Source organism: Pteropus vampyrus, unplaced genomic scaffold (assembly GCF_000151845.1).
Source record: "Pteropus vampyrus isolate Shadow unplaced genomic scaffold, Pvam_2.0 Scaffold6, whole genome shotgun sequence".
Taxonomy (NCBI): domain Eukaryota; kingdom Metazoa; phylum Chordata; class Mammalia; order Chiroptera; family Pteropodidae; genus Pteropus; species Pteropus vampyrus.
The window spans coordinates 5316620-5339122 of record NW_011888787.1 but is presented as its reverse complement, the minus strand read 5'-3'; the positions used below and the strand labels follow the sequence as shown (position 1 = coordinate 5339122).

Genomic DNA, 22503 nt, shown 5'->3' with positions numbered 1-22503 from the left:
TCAAAATTTAAATAATTGATTAAAAAGTTAATCAGGGCAGGAAATGAACTCTGGCCAAAGATCCTGGGTTTCAGTTGCAGTGCTGTGTTATTTTGGGCAAATTACTTTAACCACGTGGTGCCTTAGTTTCCTCACCTGTAAAATAGAAATAATGGACTACTGCTTGGCACATAGTAAGCGGTCAATCTGTTATTATTGTTATTATTTTATAAACCATCGTAGATATTTGTACTCCTTTAACAATATGTCCTATTATTGCTGAGTTTCAGAGAGTGATTAAAGATGTGTAATTAGACCAAAAAGTTTTATCTTTCTAAAATAGGAAACATTTTTTGGAAAATGTATAAAAACCCCAGCCAGATAGGTTTACTTGTGATTTTTGTAAACTGAACATTTTCTTATAAATTAATTGAGGGGTCGTATAATTTGGGGCTCTGACTCTCCCTCTGTCTCTCTGTAGGTATGGCATCACAGCTGCAGGTGTTTTCCCCCCCATCAGTGTCGTCGAGTGCCTTCTGCAGTGCGAAGAAACTGAAAATAGAGCCCTCTGGCTGGGATGTTTCTGGACAGAGCAGCAACGACAAATATTATACTCACAGCAAAACCCTCCCAGCCACACAAGGGCAAGCCAACTCCTCTCACCAGGTAGCAAATTTCAACATCCCTGCTTACGACCAGGGCCTCCTCCTCCCAGCTCCTGCCGTGGAGCATATTGTTGTAACAGCCGCTGACAGTTCTGCCAGTGCTGCTACAACCACCTTCCAAAGCAGCCAGAGCCTGACTCACAGGAGCAACGTTTCTTTGCTTGAGCCATATCAAAAATGTGGATTGAAAAGAAAAAGTGAAGAAGTGGACAGCAACGGTAGCGTGCAAATCATAGAAGAACATCCCCCTCTCATGCTGCAAAACAGGACTGTGGTGGGTGCTGCTGCCACGACCACCACTGTGACCACAAAAAGTAGCAGTTCCAGCGGAGAAGGGGATTACCAGCTGGTCCAGCATGAGATCCTTTGCTCTATGACCAACAGTTATGAAGTCTTGGAGTTCCTGGGCCGGGGAACATTTGGACAGGTGGCTAAGTGCTGGAAGCGGAGCACCAAGGAAATTGTGGCTATTAAAATCTTGAAGAACCACCCCTCCTATGCCAGACAAGGACAGATTGAAGTGAGCATCCTTTCCCGCCTAAGCAGTGAAAATGCTGATGAGTATAATTTTGTCCGTTCTTACGAGTGCTTTCAGCATAAGAATCACACCTGCCTTGTGTTTGAGATGCTGGAGCAGAACTTATATGATTTTCTAAAGCAGAACAAGTTTAGCCCACTGCCACTCAAGTACATCAGACCGATCTTGCAGCAGGTGGCCACAGCCCTGATGAAGCTCAAGAGCCTTGGTCTGATTCATGCCGACCTTAAGCCTGAAAACATAATGCTGGTCGATCCAGTGCGCCAGCCCTACCGAGTGAAGGTCATTGACTTTGGTTCTGCTAGTCATGTTTCCAAGGCTGTGTGCTCAACGTACTTACAGTCGCGTTATTACAGGCAAGTGGCACATGCTAGAATGCTTCTCTTAGGCTGGAGATCTGTCCTTGTATTTAACATATATTACATAGGGCTACAGATAACTGAATTTATATTCAGATTCCAAGATAGAAATAAGGATAATATGTTTTAGTTCATTTCAAGTGTGTGGTATTCCTATTTGTAATAGTCTTTTATATCTGAAATTTTATTTAACACTAGGAAAATTAATTCAATCTGATTCTGAAGGTCATTCCTAGTCGAATTACACAGTTGACCCTTGAACAACATGGGAGTAAGGGGGACCTACCTCAGTCAAAAATCTGCATTTAACTCTTGACTCCCCAAAAACTTACGTTGTCCTTCAGTAGCCATGAGGGGTTCTGTTGCATGTATATGCCACATTTTGTTTACCCATTCATTTGTTGATGAACACGTGGGTGGTTTTCACATTTTGCGTGTTACGATGAATACTGCGATGAACGTTGGTGTTCAGTTGTTTAAGTCTCTGTTTTCAGTTCTTTTGGGTTACAGCTGCAAGTAGGATTGCTGGGTCATACGGCAATTCTGTGTTTAAGTTTTCGAGGAACAACCAAACTCTTTTCCACAGATGCTGCACTCACGATTTTTACATTCCCACCAGCAGCGCATGAGGACTCTAATTTCTCCACATCCTTGCTACCTTTGTTCCTTTGTTATTTTATGTTTTCTTTTTTGGATAGTAGACATCCTATGTGTGTGAAATGATACCTTACTGTGTTTTTTGTTTGTTTGTTTGTTTTTCATTTTTCTAATCATTAGTGATATTGAGCATCTTTTTTTATGTGCTTATTGGCCATCTATCTGTATATCTTCTTTGGAGAAATGTCTGTTCAAGTCCTTTGTCCATTTTTGCATTGGGTTGTTTTTGGTTGAGTTGTAGGCATTCTTTATATATTCTTATCAGATATATGATTTGCAAATAATTTCTCCCATTCCGTGGAGTTGACTTTGCACTCTGTTTGCACAAAATTTTTAAATTTTAATGAAGTCCAATTTGTCTGTTTTTTCTTTTGTCATTTGTGTACTTGGTATTATATCCAAGAAATCATCACCAAACCAGTATTGCAAAGCTTTCCCTCTGTGTTTTCTTCTAAGCGTTTTATAGTTTTAGCTCTTATATTTAGGTCTTTGATCCATTTTGATTTAATGTTTGTATATGGTATAAAGTAAGGGTCCAATTTCATTGTTTTGCATGTGGATATTCAGTTTTTTCAACAGTTTTCTGAAAAGACTGTGCTTTTTCCATTGAATGGTCTTGACATTCTTGTCACAAATCCTTTGACCATATATGCGAGGATTTATTTCTGGGCTCTATTCCTTTGGTTTGTACGTCTGTTTTTATGTTAGTACCACATTGTTTTGATTACTTGTAGCTTTGTAGTAAGTTTTGAAATTAGGAAGTGTGAGACCTCCAGCTTTATTCTCTTTTAAGACTGTTTTGGCTATCTTAAGGAGTTTCTTGAGAGTCCATGTTAATTTTAGAATGGATTTTTCTATTTCTGCAAAAAGCCTCGTTGGTGTTTGATAGGGACTGCGCTGACTCTGTAAATCGCTTTTGTTAGTATTGACATCTTAACAACATGGTCTTCTGGTTCACCCTCATCTAATTTTTTGTCTTTTCCTTTTATATGTAAGTTTTATAAAACTATGGTATTTCTTATTTGAATGAGAATGGAATAAAGAAATTCCTAGAGCTTTTGGTTTCGGTTTCATGCTACTCTAGGCAGCTCGGCTAATTTTGAGAATCTCACCTCCATTTATTCATAACTTGGGAGAGTTAAGTTCCAATTACTTTTGCTTCTAATATTCTCTTTTGAGCGATCCCACCACCACCCACACATACATATAGACAAAGCGCATTTTACAGGTGCACCGAAGAGTTCACTTTTGCATTTCATCTTGAGCCCTGGGGAGGTAAGGAGAGCACAGCTGAGGGATGAGGGATGAGCAGTTCTTGCTTTCTTCATCTTTTCTCTAGTCAGTGCCTGCAGGTGTTTAACTTTGTCTGCCCTGTCAAAGACAAAGTGCATTCTTTTGTGGTAAGATAAGCGATTCTAATCTGTTGGAAAAGATAGGGCAATAGAGATAAGAATTATTCATGAAATAATTTTTGATGAAATTTTCTCTTAAAGGGTGAAGGAGATTTGAGGAATAAATAGTTCTGGCTACTTAACTTTCTCTAATGTGAAATTTGAATAATTGTTAGTGTTAGATTGCTGATCTTTTCCCCTTTCCTTATCCTTTTAATTTAAGCTGTCATTTGAGTAACTTGGTTTTGTTTTGTTTTGATTTAAAAAAAGAAAATATGATTTTCAAATTTTTAAATCCACTGGTAATTACTCTACAACGAAGTCCTGTAAATCCATTGCGTTTAGTTGTTGACCATATTAGTAAATTTAAAAGGAGCAGAGTTTACTCCTTAAAACCAGGAGTTTCTTCTGTGTATTACTGAGTAACTTGTACATACCTGGGTTTAATATCCAGGACTTGACGTTTAGGATTTAACATGAGTGTTCTGTTGCGTCACAGTAATACTCGATATTTAACCTAAGGCAAATGGAATAGCCCTCACACATTCCTTCTTTATCGTTAGTTTTATCCACAGTGTCTTCCTGTTGCTTGTGTCCTTATCACAGTTTGGACACAACTCTGCTCACCTTCTTGTCTTTCCGAAAACCTCTGTGAAATTCTTTTGGCCAGTGAAGCATTCTGGCTCCAAGGCTGCCTTCCTCATATCCCTTTTTTAATTTATCTTGCTTCATCTTGCTGATAACATGCCCAAATATTATTAGTTGACATAAATTTTTGCTACTGTGCTGTCTCTGTTGGCCATGGGTACGGCTAAATGACTCAAGCAATGGAAATATACTTTATTTCCTGGCCCACTGTAAATGTAAATGTAGACGAATTCCAAGAAAAGTTGCTGTCTTTGGGGCTTGAGTTTTAGGCACAAAGATTTGCCATCCTTACAAACTCAGTCCTTTAAATTCTGAACAAACTATCTGGCCTTTATTAAAAGCCGAGATCACTTTATTTGTTATGTATCGGAGGACAAGGTCAGGAGAAGGAAAGCTTATTTTCACTTTATCGTATCAAACAATCCACTTTCATCTGACAATGAAACTACAGTTTCACCTAAGCCACAGATACAGGAAGTTTGACTTTATGTAACATCTCTGATCTGGTAGCTTGATGCCTCTGGAGATGGGCAGGAAGAAACAAGTGTGTTCACAAAAATGAGCACAAAATGATTAGTGCTGTTAAGTAATCCTAACCTTAGTTCGCTGTGGGTTCCAGTGAAATAAAGCTTCAGGGCCTTGGAGGAATTCTCCAATTTAAAGAAGCTTGAAGTTGGGGGATCAGAATGCAGGAATTACTATTTCTCCCGCCCAGGTATAGTAATTAGAGCCTATTTGGTATTTGTTCTTTGAGGATGAGATGTATGGAGACCATCATGTCCAAAGTGTAATGAATGCCTTTTCCTACTAAAGTGAATACTGCCATTTTTTTTTCCCTCTCTCTCTTTTTTTTTTTTCCTTTGCTTTAATGGGTAATCTTTTTACTGCCCAGCTGTTAGAATGTCAGAGCTGGAAAGGGACCTAGGAGAGTAACTCGGCCTCCTTATTAATACAGATGAAGTAGAACCAGAATTTCAGTGTCTAGAGTTTATATTGAGAGATCAGGAAATAATGGAGGCCAAGGGAAAAGATGATATAGCAATGAAAATATTACCAAGAATTATAATCTGAATTCAGAGTTTAAACGTTCAGTCTTTAGAGATGAAAATGCTCTGAATGACTCCTTTCTGTTGAGTAAGAGAAAATAACCGTCTTTTCACTTCCTAGAGTTTAGGTGGGTCCAACATTGCTAAGCTCTAATGATAGTGAAAATCCTTTCTTTTTTATTTTTTTCTTTTGTCTCCTTTTTATATAGTAGATGTGGTAGAGTTACTGTTTTGAGTGAGCTTTTGCTTGAAATCTTCTGCTGTTTTTGTTATTCCAGAAGCAGGGTGAGACCAAATGGAAAAACTGATTCCAGCCAATCTTCAGGGTTTTTTTGTTTAATAGGCTTGGGGTCTGGATTAGTGTTTTTCTAAATTTCCCTGAAACTTTAGGTTTTAGAAGTCTAACAATTATTATGTTATTGCTACCTTTTTGAAGAAGTTAGTGATTGAGTGCCTGGCCCCTCCTTGTGACCTACCTTTTGAATTTTAAAATGTCTTCGTGGTACAGTGGAAATGGTAGAATCAATCCTCTGCTTGTCATTTGATGCTTAGGAATGTTCTAAGCCCAGTTTTTATTTTGGCACAAAGCCATGTGCGTTCTCCCGGCCAGCTATTTTTGGCACTGTTGTGAACTTGGAAATTAATGAATCTGTTCACTGGAAGTAAAAATTTTGTTCCTTTTCAATTTTAGAAAAGCTTTTTATGTTTCTGGGTCCTCTTACCCTTTTGCTTATTAATGCTATCGAATTTATGCTGTCTTGAAAACATGCCACGGCGGTTGGGAGTTAACTCCGAATTTCCATCAGTAATGTGGCTGTAGCCACCTGCAACAGGAATATGACTTTGGAAGGTCGTTTCTTTGGCTAACAAAACCACAGTTCACATCAAATAGTACAAAAACTGTCTGTTAGTGGTTCTACCCATAGTTGTCACATAATGTAAGTCTCAACAGGCTTGGATCTCCTGCTGTGTCTGTGCAAGGATCAGGAAAGCTTTGAGACCCTGTGGGGTCCTCTAATTCACCCTGTTTTTGAAGGGCTGCTTAGAAAATTACTTGAGGAGGATAGTCTTATTTAGGGAAATATCTTTATACCGTATCCCACTCAATCCCTCCCCCCAGCCCCCCAAAACACATATTTCTTGAAAGTGAAGTTTGGAAAACTTAGGAGACAAGCCTGTTAGATAGTTCCTAATGGAGAAATCTGTTTTTCCATTTACTTCCTGTTAAATGAGCATTCTGGATCCAGAGTGTCCTTACAGATTCAAACTCTGTGATTTGTAAGAAGGAAAGGAAATTATTTGGAGAAGGTAATAAAGCATTTAAGAGCTCAGATCTTGGATCAAGACTGCCTGTGTGGCCTTGGGCAAGTTCCTTAACCTCTCAATGCTCAGTCTCTTCATCTGTAAAATGGAAATGATACTTTGTTATGTAGAATCTAAGATGCCATTGATTATAAGGTAAAACATTATTTTGTACCAATGAGATAGTAAAAGCACTGCCATTAAACTAAAATGGTAATCATTAGCAGAATTCTTCTTAATTTCAGAGGATAGTGCATGGCACAGAGTAAGCACTATGTGTCTTTTAGCGTTATTAATATTAGTGTTACCAGTTATTATCATTCCCTTTCTGAACCCATTTATCTCTTAATTTTAGTCACAGTTTGAAAAATGCCACGTGTATCAATCACAGTGCCAAATAGATTTTTATAGATGGGCATGTACTTAACTTTTACTTACTTAGAGACCGTATAATATACTCAACTCCAGAGCTAGACTGCCCTGGTTCAGATATTAGCTCTGCCACTTATTAACTGTGATTCTAGGCACATTACTTAATCTGTCTGCCTGTTTCCTCCTCTGAGAATGGGATAACAATCTGCCTTGGACATGCTCGTTTAGACAGAGCTCTAAATTCACGGGATTACTTTAGTCTTCTCTAGGGTTAAGTTTCTCTCCTGGAGCATCAATGGAAAGAAATATTTCTAAAAGCATACAAAGAATTCAAAGTTTTTAAATAATGATAATTATTGTTAGATATAACAATAATTAATAATAGTTATTGTTATATCTAACAGTTATATATATAGTGCTTACCGTGTGCCAGACACTGATCAAGAGCTTAATGTTTAAACATTATTTTTGTTAATTGCTTAGTTATTGAAACCTTACAACACCCATGTGGTAGGTAAAGTTATGTTCATTTTATGAATGAGGAACTTGAGGCATGGAGAGATTAAGTAATTGCCTGAGGCACAGAGAGATTAAGTAATTGCCTGTAGCTGTTAAATGATGGCACCTAGGATTTGAACCCTGATAGGCTGGCTCTAGAGTCTTTGCTGTCAACCACTTTGTCTTTACAGAAGGCATTTCTGTCACAAAGGGGTATTTATTGACCAGACCATTTAATTGGCTTTTCTATAATTAAAAAGGTGCTAAGGATAAAGAGAATAAATTCCTTATCCATGACTTCAAATTCAGAAAACTATAAAAACTAAAAGTCTTTTTCTAAGTTTTGGTATAAACTCATTTATTGGCAAGCCTTTACTTGAACCAAAACAAGGCTATTTAAAGTCTGTATTTAGCTGATTTGATATGACTGCTTGTATATTGTGTTGCAGAAATATTAATGTGTTTGGTTATGGGTGCTTCCCTAAACTCCTTTGGGATTATTATGCAATATGTGGTATATGCATGGTAGTACCTTGTGAAATTCAAAAAACTCTGAATTCCAAAACACATCTGGCCCTAGGAGTTTCAAATGATGGATTTTATACCAAAGATTGTTTTTAGTTTTATGAAATCAGTGCACCTTTAGCTGATACTAAAACAAGACTTCATCAACACAGTTCATTTTCCCAAATAATGTGTATTTTTTAAATCTATTTTTGTTTTTGCTAGAGCCCCTGAAATTATTCTTGGATTACCATTTTGTGAAGCTATTGATATGTGGTCATTGGGCTGTGTGATAGCTGAGCTGTTCCTGGGATGGCCTCTTTATCCTGGTGCTTCAGAATATGATCAGGTAAGAGTGTTTATTAAATGGAATTAGAAGCAAGTAGCTACTAGTGAAATTGATTCTGGGGAGAGAGAAATACTAGTGAAGTATTTAGAGCAGGGAAAGAGTAGTCCAATTAGAATTTTTTAAAGAATAGAATTTTCTTTATCTGCTTCTTTGTCTGAAGTTATGTTTGTAATTCTGTATTCAAAAAAGGATTTTATTTTGTTACTTTAAATTACTACTATTCCAGATCTGTAATGATTTATTAGAGTATTAACTTTGTTAACTAATATGTTTTGTGAGTTAAGATATCAAAGTAAAGATGAAGAATTGAAATTTTAAGAGTGAACTTTGGCTTATTCATAGCTATTACTTCTTTTAATACACAACACACAGTGAAGTAAATGCTGTCTGCATACTGAAACACACTGGGCCCCAGAAGCTGTGATGTATATTGGTCTCTGTAAAATTGGATTTAGGAGGGAAATCATATAAGTTGAAAAGTAAGTCTCAAAACAGACAAGCTTTAGAAAAGATGCTACAAGTTCCTAAGGAGCTGCTCTGAAGGGGGAAAGTTTTGCCACGGAAATAAATTGTGAATTCTCATTTTTAAATTCTTTTTTAAAAAATCGATCTAACCACTGTGCTACATAAGCTCTTTGAGGGCAGAGACTGTTTCATTCCACCAGCGTATCCTCAGCTCCTGACATTGTGTTTGGCACATAGTAGTTACAGGTGGCTTGGTTTGATTTTTTAAAGGAATAAATGGTTATCTGGAAGTATTAAAAGGAAAAAAAAGCAAAACAATGTTTTTCCCTGTTCAGCCTAGAATTTGACTCCTTCATCTATTTTAGAGTAGATACCAACTTCTAAAAATTTGACTCTCTGGATGTGTCTTTGAGTGAAACATGAAAAATGAGTTGCTCATGCCATAAGTAACCTGTTACATTGTGCTTTGTAATTTTTCATCTTTCTTCTACCTTGGAGAAGCAAGCCAACTTTTTTTTTTTTTTTTAATAACAACAAAGAAATGTGAGGGAGATTAAATGATGGAAAACCACAGTTGGTTGAATCAAACCATTGATTGTCTTTTTTGGGTCTCAGACCCTTTTGGGAATCCAATAAAGTTATGATTCTTTTCAGAAAAATATACTGACAATATTTTGTGTACAGATGGACCCCTGATTAAGAAACCTTGCTCTGAGCAATTACAGCCTCCAAAGTGCCATTCTTAGCCTAGCTGTTCTGTGGCATCCCTTCAACCTTAGTAAACAGATTGGCACTGTAAATTTTCCTAGGAAGTGGAGCCAAATAAAATTAGATTTAGAAGCTAAGGTACAGCTGGGACTTTCCTTATAAACAAATGATCTGGTAGTTTTCAGTGTTTTTGTATGGTGCATAGATATGAAGCTGTGAATGGTAGGAGGAAGTCGGTTTTCCTATGCTAGGCAAATAGGGTGTTGCTGTTGTAGAGCAGGATGGAGGGTAGTTTATCTTGGTACAGCTCTGATTATACAAAAGGATTCCTATGGCAGCATCCTTATTCTTACAGTTGAGTTTGTTTAAACAACTTTATTGAGATAAAACTCATATACTGTATAATTCAGCTATTTAAAGTATACAAATTCAGTGGTTTTGGTATGTTCACAAGGTTGTGATTCATTACCATAATCCATTTTAGAACATTTTCATCACTCCAAAATGAAATCTCATATTTATTAGCGGTCAGTCCTCATTCTCCCCCATCCCTGCTCTAGGCAACCACTAATCTACTTTCTGTCTCTGTAGTTTTGACTTTTCTAGTATATCATATACATCACATACAAAAAGTTGTCTTTTGTGATGGGCTTCTTTTACTTAGCCTGTTTTTCATCCATGCTATAGCATGTGTCATAACTTCATTCCTTTTTATGACTGAATAATATTCCTTTGTGGGTACGTATATGTATCTAAACATTTTGTTTATCCATTCATCTGTTAATGGACACGGGTCGTTTTCACAATTTGGCTATTGTGAATAAAGGTGCTATGAACATTGGTGTACAAGTCTTCAAGAAGCAGTTTTTAATTTTTTGAGTACATATATTGCTGGGTCATATGATAATTCTATATTTAACTTTCTGAGGAACCACTACACTGTTTTCCTCAGTGGTTATACCATTTTACATTCCCACCAGCAATGCACAAGAATTCTAATTTCTCTATATCCTTGCTAACTTTAGTTATTTTCTGTTTTTTTTTTTTTAATTGTTTGTTTTTATTGGATATGAGGTGATATCTCATTGTGGTTTTGATTTGCATTTCCCTAATGATTAGTGATATTGAATATCTTTTCACGTGCTTATTGGACATCTGTATATCTTCTTTGGAGAAGTTTAGTCAAGTCCATTGCCCATTTTAGAATTGGTTTCTGTTGCTTTTGAATTGCGAGTGTTCTTTATATTTCTGGGTATTAACCCCTTATTGAGATTTAGGATTTCAGATATTTTCTCCCAGTCTGTGAATTGCCTTTTTACTCTATTGATCATGTCCTTTGATGTACAAAGGACTGCTTTTTCTTTTATTGCTTGTACTTTTGGTATCACATCCAAGAAATTATTGCCAAACCCAAAGTCATGAAGCTCTTCTTCTGTGTTTTCTTCTGAGAGGTTCAGAGTTTTACATTTAGGTTTCTGAGCCATTTTAAGTTAATTTTGAGTGTGGTGTAAGGTCAAGGTCCAGTTTCATTCTTTTATATGTGAATATTCAGTTTTCCCAGCACAATTTGCTAAAAGATTGTTCTTTTCTCATTAAATTGTCTTGGAGTTCTTTTCAAAAACCATAAATGTAATGGTTTATTTCTGGACTGTCAGTTTTCTTCCATTGACTTACATCCTATATCTGTATACCGCTGCCACACTGTTTTGACTACTGTAGCTTCAGTCAGTTTTCAAATCAGGAAGTGTGAGTCCTCTAACTTTGTTCTTTTTCAAGATTGTTTTGGCTATTCACAGTTCCTTGAGATTCCATATGAATTTGAGGGTGGGTTTTCTGTTTCTGCCCAAAAAAGTCATTTTTTAAAAAATAGGGATTACACTGAACCCATATATTGCTTTGGGAAGTATTGCCATCATAACAGTATTGTATTTTGATCTATGAACATTTATTTAGGTTTTCTTTAGCAATGTTTTATAATTTTCAGAGTACAAATTTTACACATCTTTTGTTAAATTTATTTCTAAATATTCTTTTTGATGCCATAATGAATAGAATTATTTTCTTATTTACATTTTCAGATTTTCATTGCTAGTGCATAGAAATACAATGAGTTTTGTAATTGATCTTGTATTTTGCAACCTTGTTGAACTCTTTTTCTAGTAGTTTCTAATAGAACTCTAGTTCTAGTAGGATTTTTTTTTGGTGGATTCCTTATGATTTTTTAATTATAAGATCATGTCATCTGCAAATAAAGATGGTTTTATAGCCTCCTTTTCAATCTGGATTCCTTTTTATTCCTTTCGTAATTACTGTCTTTGAACCACTAGTACAGTGTTGAAATAGAAGTAGCGAGAGTGGACATCCTTGTCTAGTTCCTGATTTTAGGGGGAAGGCATTCAGTCTTTCCCTATTAAGTGTGATATCAGCAGTGAATTTTTCATCAATGCGATAGCTGAGATTTTTATAACAGATGTTTGTGAGTCTTGAAATCAAATGTGTGTACCTCTGTAGATGTTAGCTAATGGCTTCAGATTTGTTGGGAACATTAGAATTACTTAAAATAACAAATGACAGTACTTTTTGTTTTCATAAATGTGGAGCTTTTGTTGTTACTTTAAGTTTTGTGAAAAGCAGTATCTGGATATTAGCTTCCCATTCTACCTTCATATTGAAACTTTTATTCTATAATATTAAAATTTTAAATATTTTAATTTCATAAGTGCTTCATTGTAAAAAACTTAGAAAAGATAAGATGCACAGTAAACCAAGAGACAAAAATTTCAACCTTCAGTAGTTCTGCCCTCAGAGGTGACTTGTTAGTTATATTTTGGTATATTTTGTATTTATATATTGTTAATTTTCATCTCATGTTTATTGAGTACCTACTTTGTGTCAGGTCCTCTGGGCACTGGGAGTGCAGTGCTAAATAAAACATCATCCTTGCCTTCATAGAGGCTGTAATTTGGTGATGGGAAACACGTTAAGTAGAAATCATAAAAATTATTATATAATGCAATCTAGATAAATTCTGTGAAAAAAATGTAGTTTGCCGTGTGTGTGTACACACACACATGCACGAATGTAAGTATCTCCTGACCATTTATGTCTCAATGACTCTCTTGATTATACTTATTTTTTTCCATTGCTGCTACTGTGATAGAGGCTGTCTTCATCACTTACCTGGGCTACTAGAAAATCCCCCTTTATCTACTGCAGCCTCCCTCCAGTCTTTTTTACACAGCAATTTTTTCCAAAACACAAATTTGATCATGCCACTCCTCTGCTCTTCTGTGATCTCCCATCACTTGTAGAGTAAAGGGCTTAATCCTTACTATGACCTCTGAATCCCCACATGGGTTGTCCCACCCTTTCCTCCCTCCCTCTCTAGGTTGATCTTAAAACCATTTCTTTTCCTTTTTTCTTTTTTTTATACTCTAGCCCACTGGCATCATTTCAGCACTGGTTAAGAATATGCTAGCTTCCAACATGCGTCCTTGCACATACTATTCTCAGAGTCTGGAATGCTTCTCCACCAGCCATTCATTTCATTTAGTCATTCTTACTCATTTATCAGCTCCAGTGTCACTTCCTCAAGGAGCTTTTCCTCAGCAGTCCCCAGTCTAGGTCAGGTTCCTTTTTTATGTATTTTTATAGTAGCCTTTTTATTTTCTTCAGAATGCCAGTTCAGTTTGAGTTATGCGTTCAGTGTCTGTCTCACTAGACTGCAGTGTCTGTGAGAGCACGAACCATGTCTATATTTAAAATCACCACTGCCTGGCCTAATAAATACTTATTGAAAGAATGAATGAATATGTGCTATATATAGTTATGTTTCAAATACAGATTTATATAGAGAAACATATTTCATCAAATCTAAGACACCATTGATTAAAAGATGCATCATTTTTCTGTACCTCTGAGAAAAAAAAGTTACCAATTAAACTATGGTAGCTATCAGTTGTAAGACATGCCTTGGTTTCAGAAGTGTTAATGTGAAAAAATGTGTCCCTTAGAACCAGTGAAATGTAGTAATTAAAAAAATGAGTGAGATATATTTAATTTGTAATCTGTTTTTTCTATTTAGTATATTGTGAATAACTTCACATGTTAAATATATTTCTGCCCTGTTACTTTAAATGTCTGTATAGTATTTCATTGTACAGATTTTATCCTGGATTTTAAAAAACATTTTACCTTTTTTTATGCAAAAGAAGTTCACATTTAAAATGTTTTTATCCACATTAAAAAAAAAATTTGTTGTTTTACTAATACTGTGTTTTGGTTTTCAATTATGTAGCTCACAAAGATTCAGAATAACATCTTGCTGTTGTCTAAAATTTTCTTGTGATAGCATGCCGGATTTAGCCATGGTTAACTGACCTCTGCTTTACATTCTTAAAATATTGTTGAGGACCCTAAAGAGCTCTATTTATATAGCTTACATCTATTAATAAATTCTGGCATTAGAAATCAAAACTGAAGATTTTTAGGGGGAGAGGTGAGAAGTAGGATTTATTTCCTTGCTTACCAATTTCTAAAGTATAGCCATTCACATATGGAGGTGGGTAGTAAAAAAAAAACACTTCTTGCCTTGCTCTTAAGTGGAGAGGGAAGCAAATCGCCTCTTCTGTTGCTTTTCTAGACTGGGAGATTATGAAAGCAAACAAGTGTGAACTATTAAATTGGGAAATTTTTAAAACAAGCATATACAAACACATTTCATTAGCCATCAGAGCAGTGACATCGTTACATGTCACCTATGGAAATCTCTGTATGCCCATGAGAAGAGAATGAAAAAGGCGAATAACTTCTTAGGATTATTAATAGGTTTTACTTCACAGCCCCCCTGAAATATCTTGGAGACTCCAGGGGTTCCCAGACCACATTTGAAAACTGCTGGCCTAGTTTGTAATAGGTATTCAATAAATGTTGAATGAATGAACGTAGTACCAGTACTGATATGGGCATAGAAAAGCTAAATTAAGTGCTTAATTTTATGGTATGAGAGAGAAGCTCTGTGGCAATTTAGAGTAGGGGCAATTGACAGGAGCTAAAGTAGCCAAGGAAGGAAGAGGTTTATAGAAGCTTTTTCCTAATTGTTTTAATTTGATAATCTATCAAAAAAAAAAACAAAAAAAACCTAAAACAAAAAATCTTGGTAATCCGTGAAATAGAGTTTGTTGAAAACCATTCAGTTGTGTCCTAGAAATCTCTTAAAGTTTTCTGAACTTTATAGCAGAAGTCTACAGAAAAGCAAAAGAGGTTACACACAAAGTTTTCAAAATGGAGTTTTCTGTAAAGAACAGATAGTAACAAAGAAGTTACTAAATAAGTATTTGGCAATTACTTGTAAGTTAGCATATATTTGTATCTATAGAAAAATTTCATTTGTATTTATCAGAGTTAATTCTTTGCAGTGCTTTCCTTTTGTGGCTAGAGCTAATAATGTTTTAGTGTAAAAGTTTTTAATAATTTTGCTTTTTATTGCAAATCAATGTTTTGATGGTTTCGATGTTTCAGATTCGTTACATTTCACAAACACAAGGCCTGCCAGCTGAATATCTTCTCAGTGCCGGGACAAAAACAACCAGGTTTTTCAACAGAGATCCTAATTTGGGGTACCCACTGTGGAGGCTTAAGGTCGGTCTCCCCTACTGTGTTTCCCATTCCTGTACTTCTCACTCCCAACTTTAAGTGTAAAATTTACTTCTTAATAATCTCGAGGTGCAGGAGGGAGAAGGGATGGGAGGAGGTATATGTTTGCAGGAGGAAATACTTTGAAAAATTATTTCACTGTGCCCATTTAGCCTTATTCTTAGTTAAAAAACAAAACTTTTAAATGCCAGTTCAATTGGCTGAGGTTATTTTGTATATTTGAATCAGCAGCTGAGAAGGGGGTATGGAGACTAGTGCTCACCATTAAGAGTAATTTAGTAATGGCTTATTTTTATAGAATTCTTAATAAATATGATATAATTTTCTAAGTACCCACATTAAGGTCTTATATATTTTCTTTAAACAAATACCTGCTGTCTGCTTCCTAGCCTGCTGCTTTAACTTGAGAGATCTCTGAGGAATTCGATTGACCCTGGGATTCTGCCTCTGAGCCTTTGCATAGTTAGTATTTGAAATATCATCTCATTTGAAAGTAGCTTTAAGAGAAAAAGGGTAATGTCCCTTCTTTCCTGACATTCTTCAGGAGCTGTGCTGCATCATTGCTTGCACGTTTATTTTATCACGGTTGAAAGGGTGGCTAGATATCAAGGTCACATCTCTGCGCCAGAAGATTTTCTAGTTGTAAATTACTTTCATGTTTGCCATCTCTGGTTGGCAAGGTGATGACACTTGTTTCTTTGTATTCTGGCTTTAATTAAGAATACAATGTGAAAATAATATACAGATGGGATTTTTTTGAATCTGTATTTTATAGACACCTGAAGAGCATGAATTGGAGACTGGAATCAAATCAAAAGAAGCTCGGAAGTACATTTTTAATTGTTTAGATGACATGGCTCAGGTGAGTATAGAAATTTTCAGAAAGCCATACATTTATGTATCTCTTTACTCAGAGATACCTTTCTGTTGGTTATAGTAAAGATAGATTCAATCTGTTATCTACTAGTATTTTTCATTTTTTATAGAAGAAAATGCATTAATATTCTGCCTTGTATTAAAAGAGCATTTAAATCCTAACAAAGGAAACTTTTATATAGTTCTTCCTTCTTTTGCTAAACTGGTATGGTTATATGTCAGTATTTTGAAATATCGTTTAAGAAGGTTTCTTTCTTGTCCATTTCTTCTTCTAAATACATTCTTAAATAAGAGCTAACATTCATTGAGTGCTTATTATGTTCAAAACTTTATTTTACACTTAGGTCTCATCTTTTCAGCAATAGAAACTTTTATATTTAAGTAATAATAGTCACTTTTGCTTAAGTTGTTTGATTCAAACTTTGAATGAACAGAAATTTATTCAGCTTTATTCTACCAACAAACTCTACCAAATCGAAGATTTTATTAGACAACGTAAGAAGAGCTTCCACCTATGAAAATGATTATACTGTAATAAAAAGAATTTCCTTGGGTTTTTCTCTTGAGCACTATACATACAGTTTGGAGAGAAAGCAGATATATAGTGGCAGCATTAAAGGTTAAAATGAAATGTAATATTTTAAAATTTTCCTTGGAAGGTGAATATGTCCACAGACTTAGAAGGAACAGACATGTTGGCAGAGAAAGCGGATCGGAGAGAATACATTGATCTGTTAAAAAAAATGCTAACAATTGATGCAGATAAGAGAATTACTCCTCTGAAAACCCTTAACCATCAATTTGTGACGATGACTCACCTTCTGGATTTTCCACATAGCAATCAGTGAGTATGACATGGTTTGGGGCATTTTGCCATGATGTGGTTCTCTCTTGAGTTACCATCTTTTATTTAGATAAATGGAAATATCACGAGAGCAGCAGCTTTGGGGCTTGCATATTTGGCTCACTGATGCTTTTCTTTCTCATTAAAAAATTATGAAATTAAAAATTAGATGTGTATCTTTCCTCTTTATAGTCTTAAAAGACCGATTCATTTTATCTGAAAGTGCTCAGGGCAATGGGGGAAACATTGATCCATATTCACTTTGAATTGTTTTCTTGTGTTTAAATCTCAGCATTCGTTTCATTGACTCTTTACTCTCTTTTTTTAGTGTTAAGTCTTGTTTTCAGAACATGGAAATCTGCAAGCGGAGGGTTCACATGTATGATACAGTGAGTCAGATCAAGAGTCCCTTCACCACGCATGTTGCCCCGAACACAAGCACAAATCTAACCATGAGCTTCAGCAACCAGCTCAACACAGTGCATAATCAGGTATTCAGTAAATGGTTTTGGAAACCCAAACCTAAGTGGGGTGGAAACCAGTAAGAATACAGGGTGAGGTAAAGAAACCAGCTTTTGCTTTGGGGGTCTTGTTGCTTTTTAGAGTAGACTGATAATACCTTTCAGTGGCATACTGACCAATAACTACAAAAGGCCTAATCCATGCCCTCATAGTCTTAGCGTAGTCAAATAAATGGAGCCTGGCTCTTGGACTGCTTACTGCTGTTAGTTGTACTGACTTTAGCCAAATAACTCTTTCTCTGTTAAAATATTTGTATGTGTCTCATTGTATCTACTGAAGGGTGTTTCCAGTAATTTTTTTTACATGCTGTACATTAGAGTCCCAGAACTTCTCACCTTATAAGTGAAAGTTTGTGCCCTTTGACCACCTTCATTCATTCTTCCTTCCCCTCCCTCCCCCTAGTAGTCACCAGTCTACATTCTATTTCTGTGATTGGGTGTTTCCAATAATTTAAGAGTGTTTTTGCATTTCTTTTCTAAACAGTGATATTTACATTTAACTTTGTTTCTGAAAATATAAGCTTCTTAATTTTTTAGCTAGGTCTACTTTTTAAGTGAGATTTGGTGGGATCACACACCCAGCAACTTTTCGTACAGAAAGAAGAGGTAGGGAATATGTAAAGAAAAGGCATGTAGCCTCAACCAGTACAGGACCACTTTTTATTCTTCGTTTTCTTAATTCAACCTTGTAATATGCCTTAAATTTAGAGACTGGGAAAATTTCTTAAGCAGAGAGTTATTTTCTTTATGTATCTATAAAGACAGATAGTATTACTTTTAAAACTAAGTTTTTCTGGATGGATTCTCTGTGTGTAAATATATTGGTATTGCTGTACCTGTATACAGCTATAATCCTCTTGTTTTTAGGCCAGTGTTTTAGCATCCAGTTCTACTGCAGCAGCTGCTACTCTCTCTCTGGCTAACTCAGATGTCTCACTGCTGAACTACCAATCGGCTTTGTACCCATCATCTGCAGCACCAGTTCCTGGAGTTGCCCAGCAGGGCGTCTCCTTGCAGCCTGGAACCACCCAGATTTGCACTCAGACAGATCCATTCCAGCAAACATTTATAGTGTGTCCACCTGCTTTTCAAAGTAAGTGGGGAAACTCCTATATCCATGTTATTATATTATACCTACCTCTTTTAGGCAGATCCTTATTAGGTATCTAGTTGTTTACTTTGATCTTTGGCAAGTTTAAACTCTGTTTCTGATCATGAAAGTAACTGAAATTAACAAAGTAGATTTCCCCTTTTTTATATTGGTTACTTTTATCTGATTATGATACTACCTGACACATGACAATTCAATTAACATTTTCTTGTTCGAACTGCCCGATATCAATTTTCTTGTCCATTGAGACCTTACACCAGAGTCACATATCTCGTATAAGCTTGTATCTCAATATGCAGAATATATACATCTAGAAAAGAATTTGTTGTAAACACAATTGCTATATATTGACTCTTATTTCCTGTATCATTCCATTATAAAATTATAGTGTTCCAAATGTAATTTTATTATAAAATGTAAAAAATCATGTTTAAGAATGTGAATACCTTAAGTTACAGGAAAAATAAAGATTATTATTTATTGAACTAAAAAAATTCTGCAAGCTGAGGTGCTTGTGCGGAGAAGGCATTAAGCTTATCTGCTTCAGCTTAAGAATCATTGTTCCTATGAACTGTCAGCAGAGAGACAGGCTAGCTGAAGAAGATGGCTCCGATCCCATATGTGGCAATAAGATTTTAATTTCCACATTCCCATCCTTCCTCATTTTCTCCTTATTGTATAATTCAGTCTGTTCACTTCCTTTTCTTCCTGCAATATGGGCAATATGTGTTTTTGATCTGGTGAGCCATTTAAAAGGTTCAATTATTTTAAGGATATTTTCTGACAACTCATGACTTTCCCCATAGAAAGTCAGTGTCAGTGCCCTGTGGGAATAAACCAGGATTCAGGCTTCGTGTAGCACTTTACATAGAAGCAGGTAGCATTTTTATCATTTTACTTGAGTTACTTATTGACTGTGACTCCTTTGTTTGTTTGGTTTCTGACAGAGTCGGAGCAAGCTGAAGGCAAAAAGGGGCTAGGGGAGACTGAGAGAGTACCGGGAGGACAGGAGAGCGATAGCGGTGTAAACCAGGGAGAAGCCACAGGGAGAGCGGAGGAGCAGATTCAAAACCCGTAAATGCGCATTTAGCCTAACTTCCCAAATCATTTTCTCTGTATGCTTCATAATAGTGGATTCTGTACTTTGGGTTGTCATATGTTGAATGATTCTTCTACTGAATTTAGCAAAATAGCTACCCTGCTTCCCGCCACCTTTGCCAAAGTGAATTTCATTGGAACAGTTTTTAGATGTGGGATTCCCAGGTTTTCTGCTTCTCAGATGATATTTCAGAGATGAGGCAGAAGACTTTTTTAGTTCCTTTAACAAAACAAAATGTCAACTGAAGAGGTACAGGGGAAAAGCAGTATCACTTTTGGTATAATTAGGTGAATATCAGCTTTGAAAAATTTTTCCCTGTTTAGTAAGTTCATCACCTAAAGAGCTAAGTAGAGCAAATTTTAAAATTTCCGAATGAAAGAGAATTTTGAAATTAAGGTAAGGACAATGAAGAAAGCTGATATATATTACTACATGCCAAATAATGTTTTCAGTCCTTCATCTCACAAAGAAGCCTAGGAAGTGGGTAATGTCATTAAGCCCTATTTACAGTTGAGAAGGCTAATCATGATTCCCTCATCTGCCCAGAGTCTTTATAACTATTTAGTGATAGAACCATAATTTGAACCCAGGCAGTGGGATTCATATCTTATGTATGTATTTTGAAGTATTATTCTACATGACCTCTCAGTATTTAAACTCAAATAGCTGCAAAGAGTTTGTCAGTTGATTTGCCAGCCACAGCCATATGCTGGTTTCTGCCCAACAGTCTTCTGTTCCAGGTTGTCTACTTTTCTTTCTCCATCTGCTCTTTTACAATATGCTTGTACTTGCAAGAGAAATAGATCTTCAGAAATTGGACAATTTTCTTCTACTTCCCATGCTTCCATGGATTTTATTTTAAAGGGCTGTGTTCAACAGAAACAAAACAAAACAAAAATTGAACCCTTCTTAATTGGGGGGGGGAGGGATGTAACCTTCCAAAATGTTGCCTTTTGTTAATTCTTTGTTACCACTTGGGATTCCCTGAAGAAGCTGGTTTTAAATGAGCTCCATTGCTGTGGCTTAGCCTAAATTACTATAGCCATCTCATACTGAGTCACATTTGTAGGTCAGTACTATAAATACTACTTTCTATACTATTGTAGTTGACCAAGATACACATTTTGCTCAGTGGAAACTATTATTCTATAATTTTGTCCCCTTTTACTTCATCACCCTCGAACACATAGATGAGCTTCTAGAGAGAACATTTTATCCTAAATTTTGCCTCCTCAGTTCCCACAGATTCATAATTACATTAAATTGTTTTGTAGTTAGCCATGTGTCCTGGGAGTATAGACAAGGATTTTAATGTTGCTTAGCTTTCTTATTAGATAGAATTGCCTTAGGAATAATGGCTGGTAAATTTTTTATCTGGATATCTGGATTTGCTACCTTTTATTTTTATATAATTAGCACTTCTAAAAAAGTTAGAGTGTTTTAATTATGATTTTACTAGTCTCTTACTTTGTACACTGTGTTTATGTTTTTTTATATGACAACTTGTTACTAAATTACTTTTAAATTACCGAAATGGAACATTGAAAGACTCAATTTGCTGAAAACAACAGTGTTAGAGTTTATGAGTTGTGCCCGTTTGATACCTCCATAGTAATATTGAGAGAAATTAGTTGGTGATAGCTTAAAAAGTGTAGTCGATGGAGAACCTAATTAAAATGTTTGTATTCTCACTTGACAATACTGAAGGCATTAGTGCAATAGAGGTATAACAGAAACTTAAATTCTCTACATTGAAAGTTTCGATAGGTCGGTTTAAAAGAAAGCTGTGAATATCATCAGCTTTGGAAAATTTTTTCCTATTTAGTAAGTTTATCACCTGAAGAGCTAGGTAGAGCAAATTCTTGGCAAAGGGAGAACTATCTTGACAGCCCCTCTGTTCTCCAGAATGTGATATTCCCATTTGTAGGAAAGATTTATTCAGCATTTGTACCCAGAGCATAGTGAATAAAGATAAATGAGACATGGTCATTGTTTTAAAGGCAGTACAAAGTTCTTGATTTTCTTAGCTGCCCAAGCTACAAAAGAGCCTTCTTAGAAAGCTATTGATGACAGGATCAAATTTCTAAAATTAGTAGGAAAAAATATTTCTGTAAAATCAACATGTCTACTTCTAAAAATATTTTTATCCCAGGCATAATTTCTTCAGTTCACATACTAGATAAAGAAAAAATATGACTAATTTGTGAATTAAGTGATATTTTTTGAGGAGAAGGGTAAAACATCACCCTAAAATAGTCTAAATACAAGGATAATTTAACATGATAAATATTTAGTTTTTCATATTTTCTTATCTAATTTAACCAAAAGTTATAATTTTATTTAAGTCTTTGCTTTTTAATAAGATTATATTTAAAAAACACATTTTTTTCCTTTAATGGATCAAAAGCTGTATGTAACTTACTAAGTGAAGATTTTTGTTTTTGCCTATACTGTTTGTGGGAATGGGATGGGTGTTATGTGTTAAGTTTTGTAGGATAAAAACAAAAATTAGAATTCCCTTAAATCAGCCCTCCCTGTATCCAACATATTTTCATTAATCTGAAAGGACCGTGTCTCCCTTTCCTAAACTCCCCAGACTTCTACGAAACTCGTTTGTTTTGTGTCTAGAACTAAAATCTAGGTGATAGATTATTTGCACAGAAAAGCTAAAAACAAACAAAAGAACCCCAAGCAAACAATACCCCCAGATCTGCCAAAGCAATTTAACTGTGATGTTGTTTTCTGCAGCTGGGCTACAAGCAACAACAAAGCATTCTGGATTCCCTGTGAGGATGGATAACGCTGTGCCAATTGTACCCCAGGCTCCAGCCGCTCAGCCGCTGCAGATACAGTCGGGAGTCCTCACGCAGGTAGATACTCAGTGTTGCTGAAGCGCTACTGAAAATCAGATATTTT

The 22503-nt window shown here is 35.7% G+C and overlaps 1 protein-coding gene across 3 annotated transcripts in view; it reads left to right on the top strand.

The window, feature by feature from the left end:
- The first annotated feature begins 459 nt into the window (after nucleotides 1-459).
- HIPK1 (homeodomain interacting protein kinase 1) overlaps nucleotides 460-22503 on the top strand; it is a 36373-nt gene continuing 14329 nt past the window's right edge. For 2 of the 3 annotated variants that reach the window (XM_011366809.2, XM_023535626.1), the window contains exons 1-8: nucleotides 461-1538; nucleotides 8185-8308; nucleotides 15002-15121; nucleotides 15912-15998; nucleotides 16672-16856; nucleotides 17185-17347; nucleotides 18245-18470; nucleotides 22336-22457. In XM_011366809.2, the coding sequence (XP_011365111.1) occupies nucleotides 463-1538; nucleotides 8185-8308; nucleotides 15002-15121; nucleotides 15912-15998; nucleotides 16672-16856; nucleotides 17185-17347; nucleotides 18245-18470; nucleotides 22336-22457 (2103 nt within the window). In that variant the 5' untranslated portion in view covers nucleotides 461-462. Of the gene's footprint in view, nucleotides 1539-8184; nucleotides 8309-15001; nucleotides 15122-15911; nucleotides 15999-16671; nucleotides 16857-17184; nucleotides 17348-18244; nucleotides 18471-22335; nucleotides 22458-22503 lie in introns of all 3 variants that reach the window. The other variant, XM_011366800.1, reaches the window with a different exon arrangement.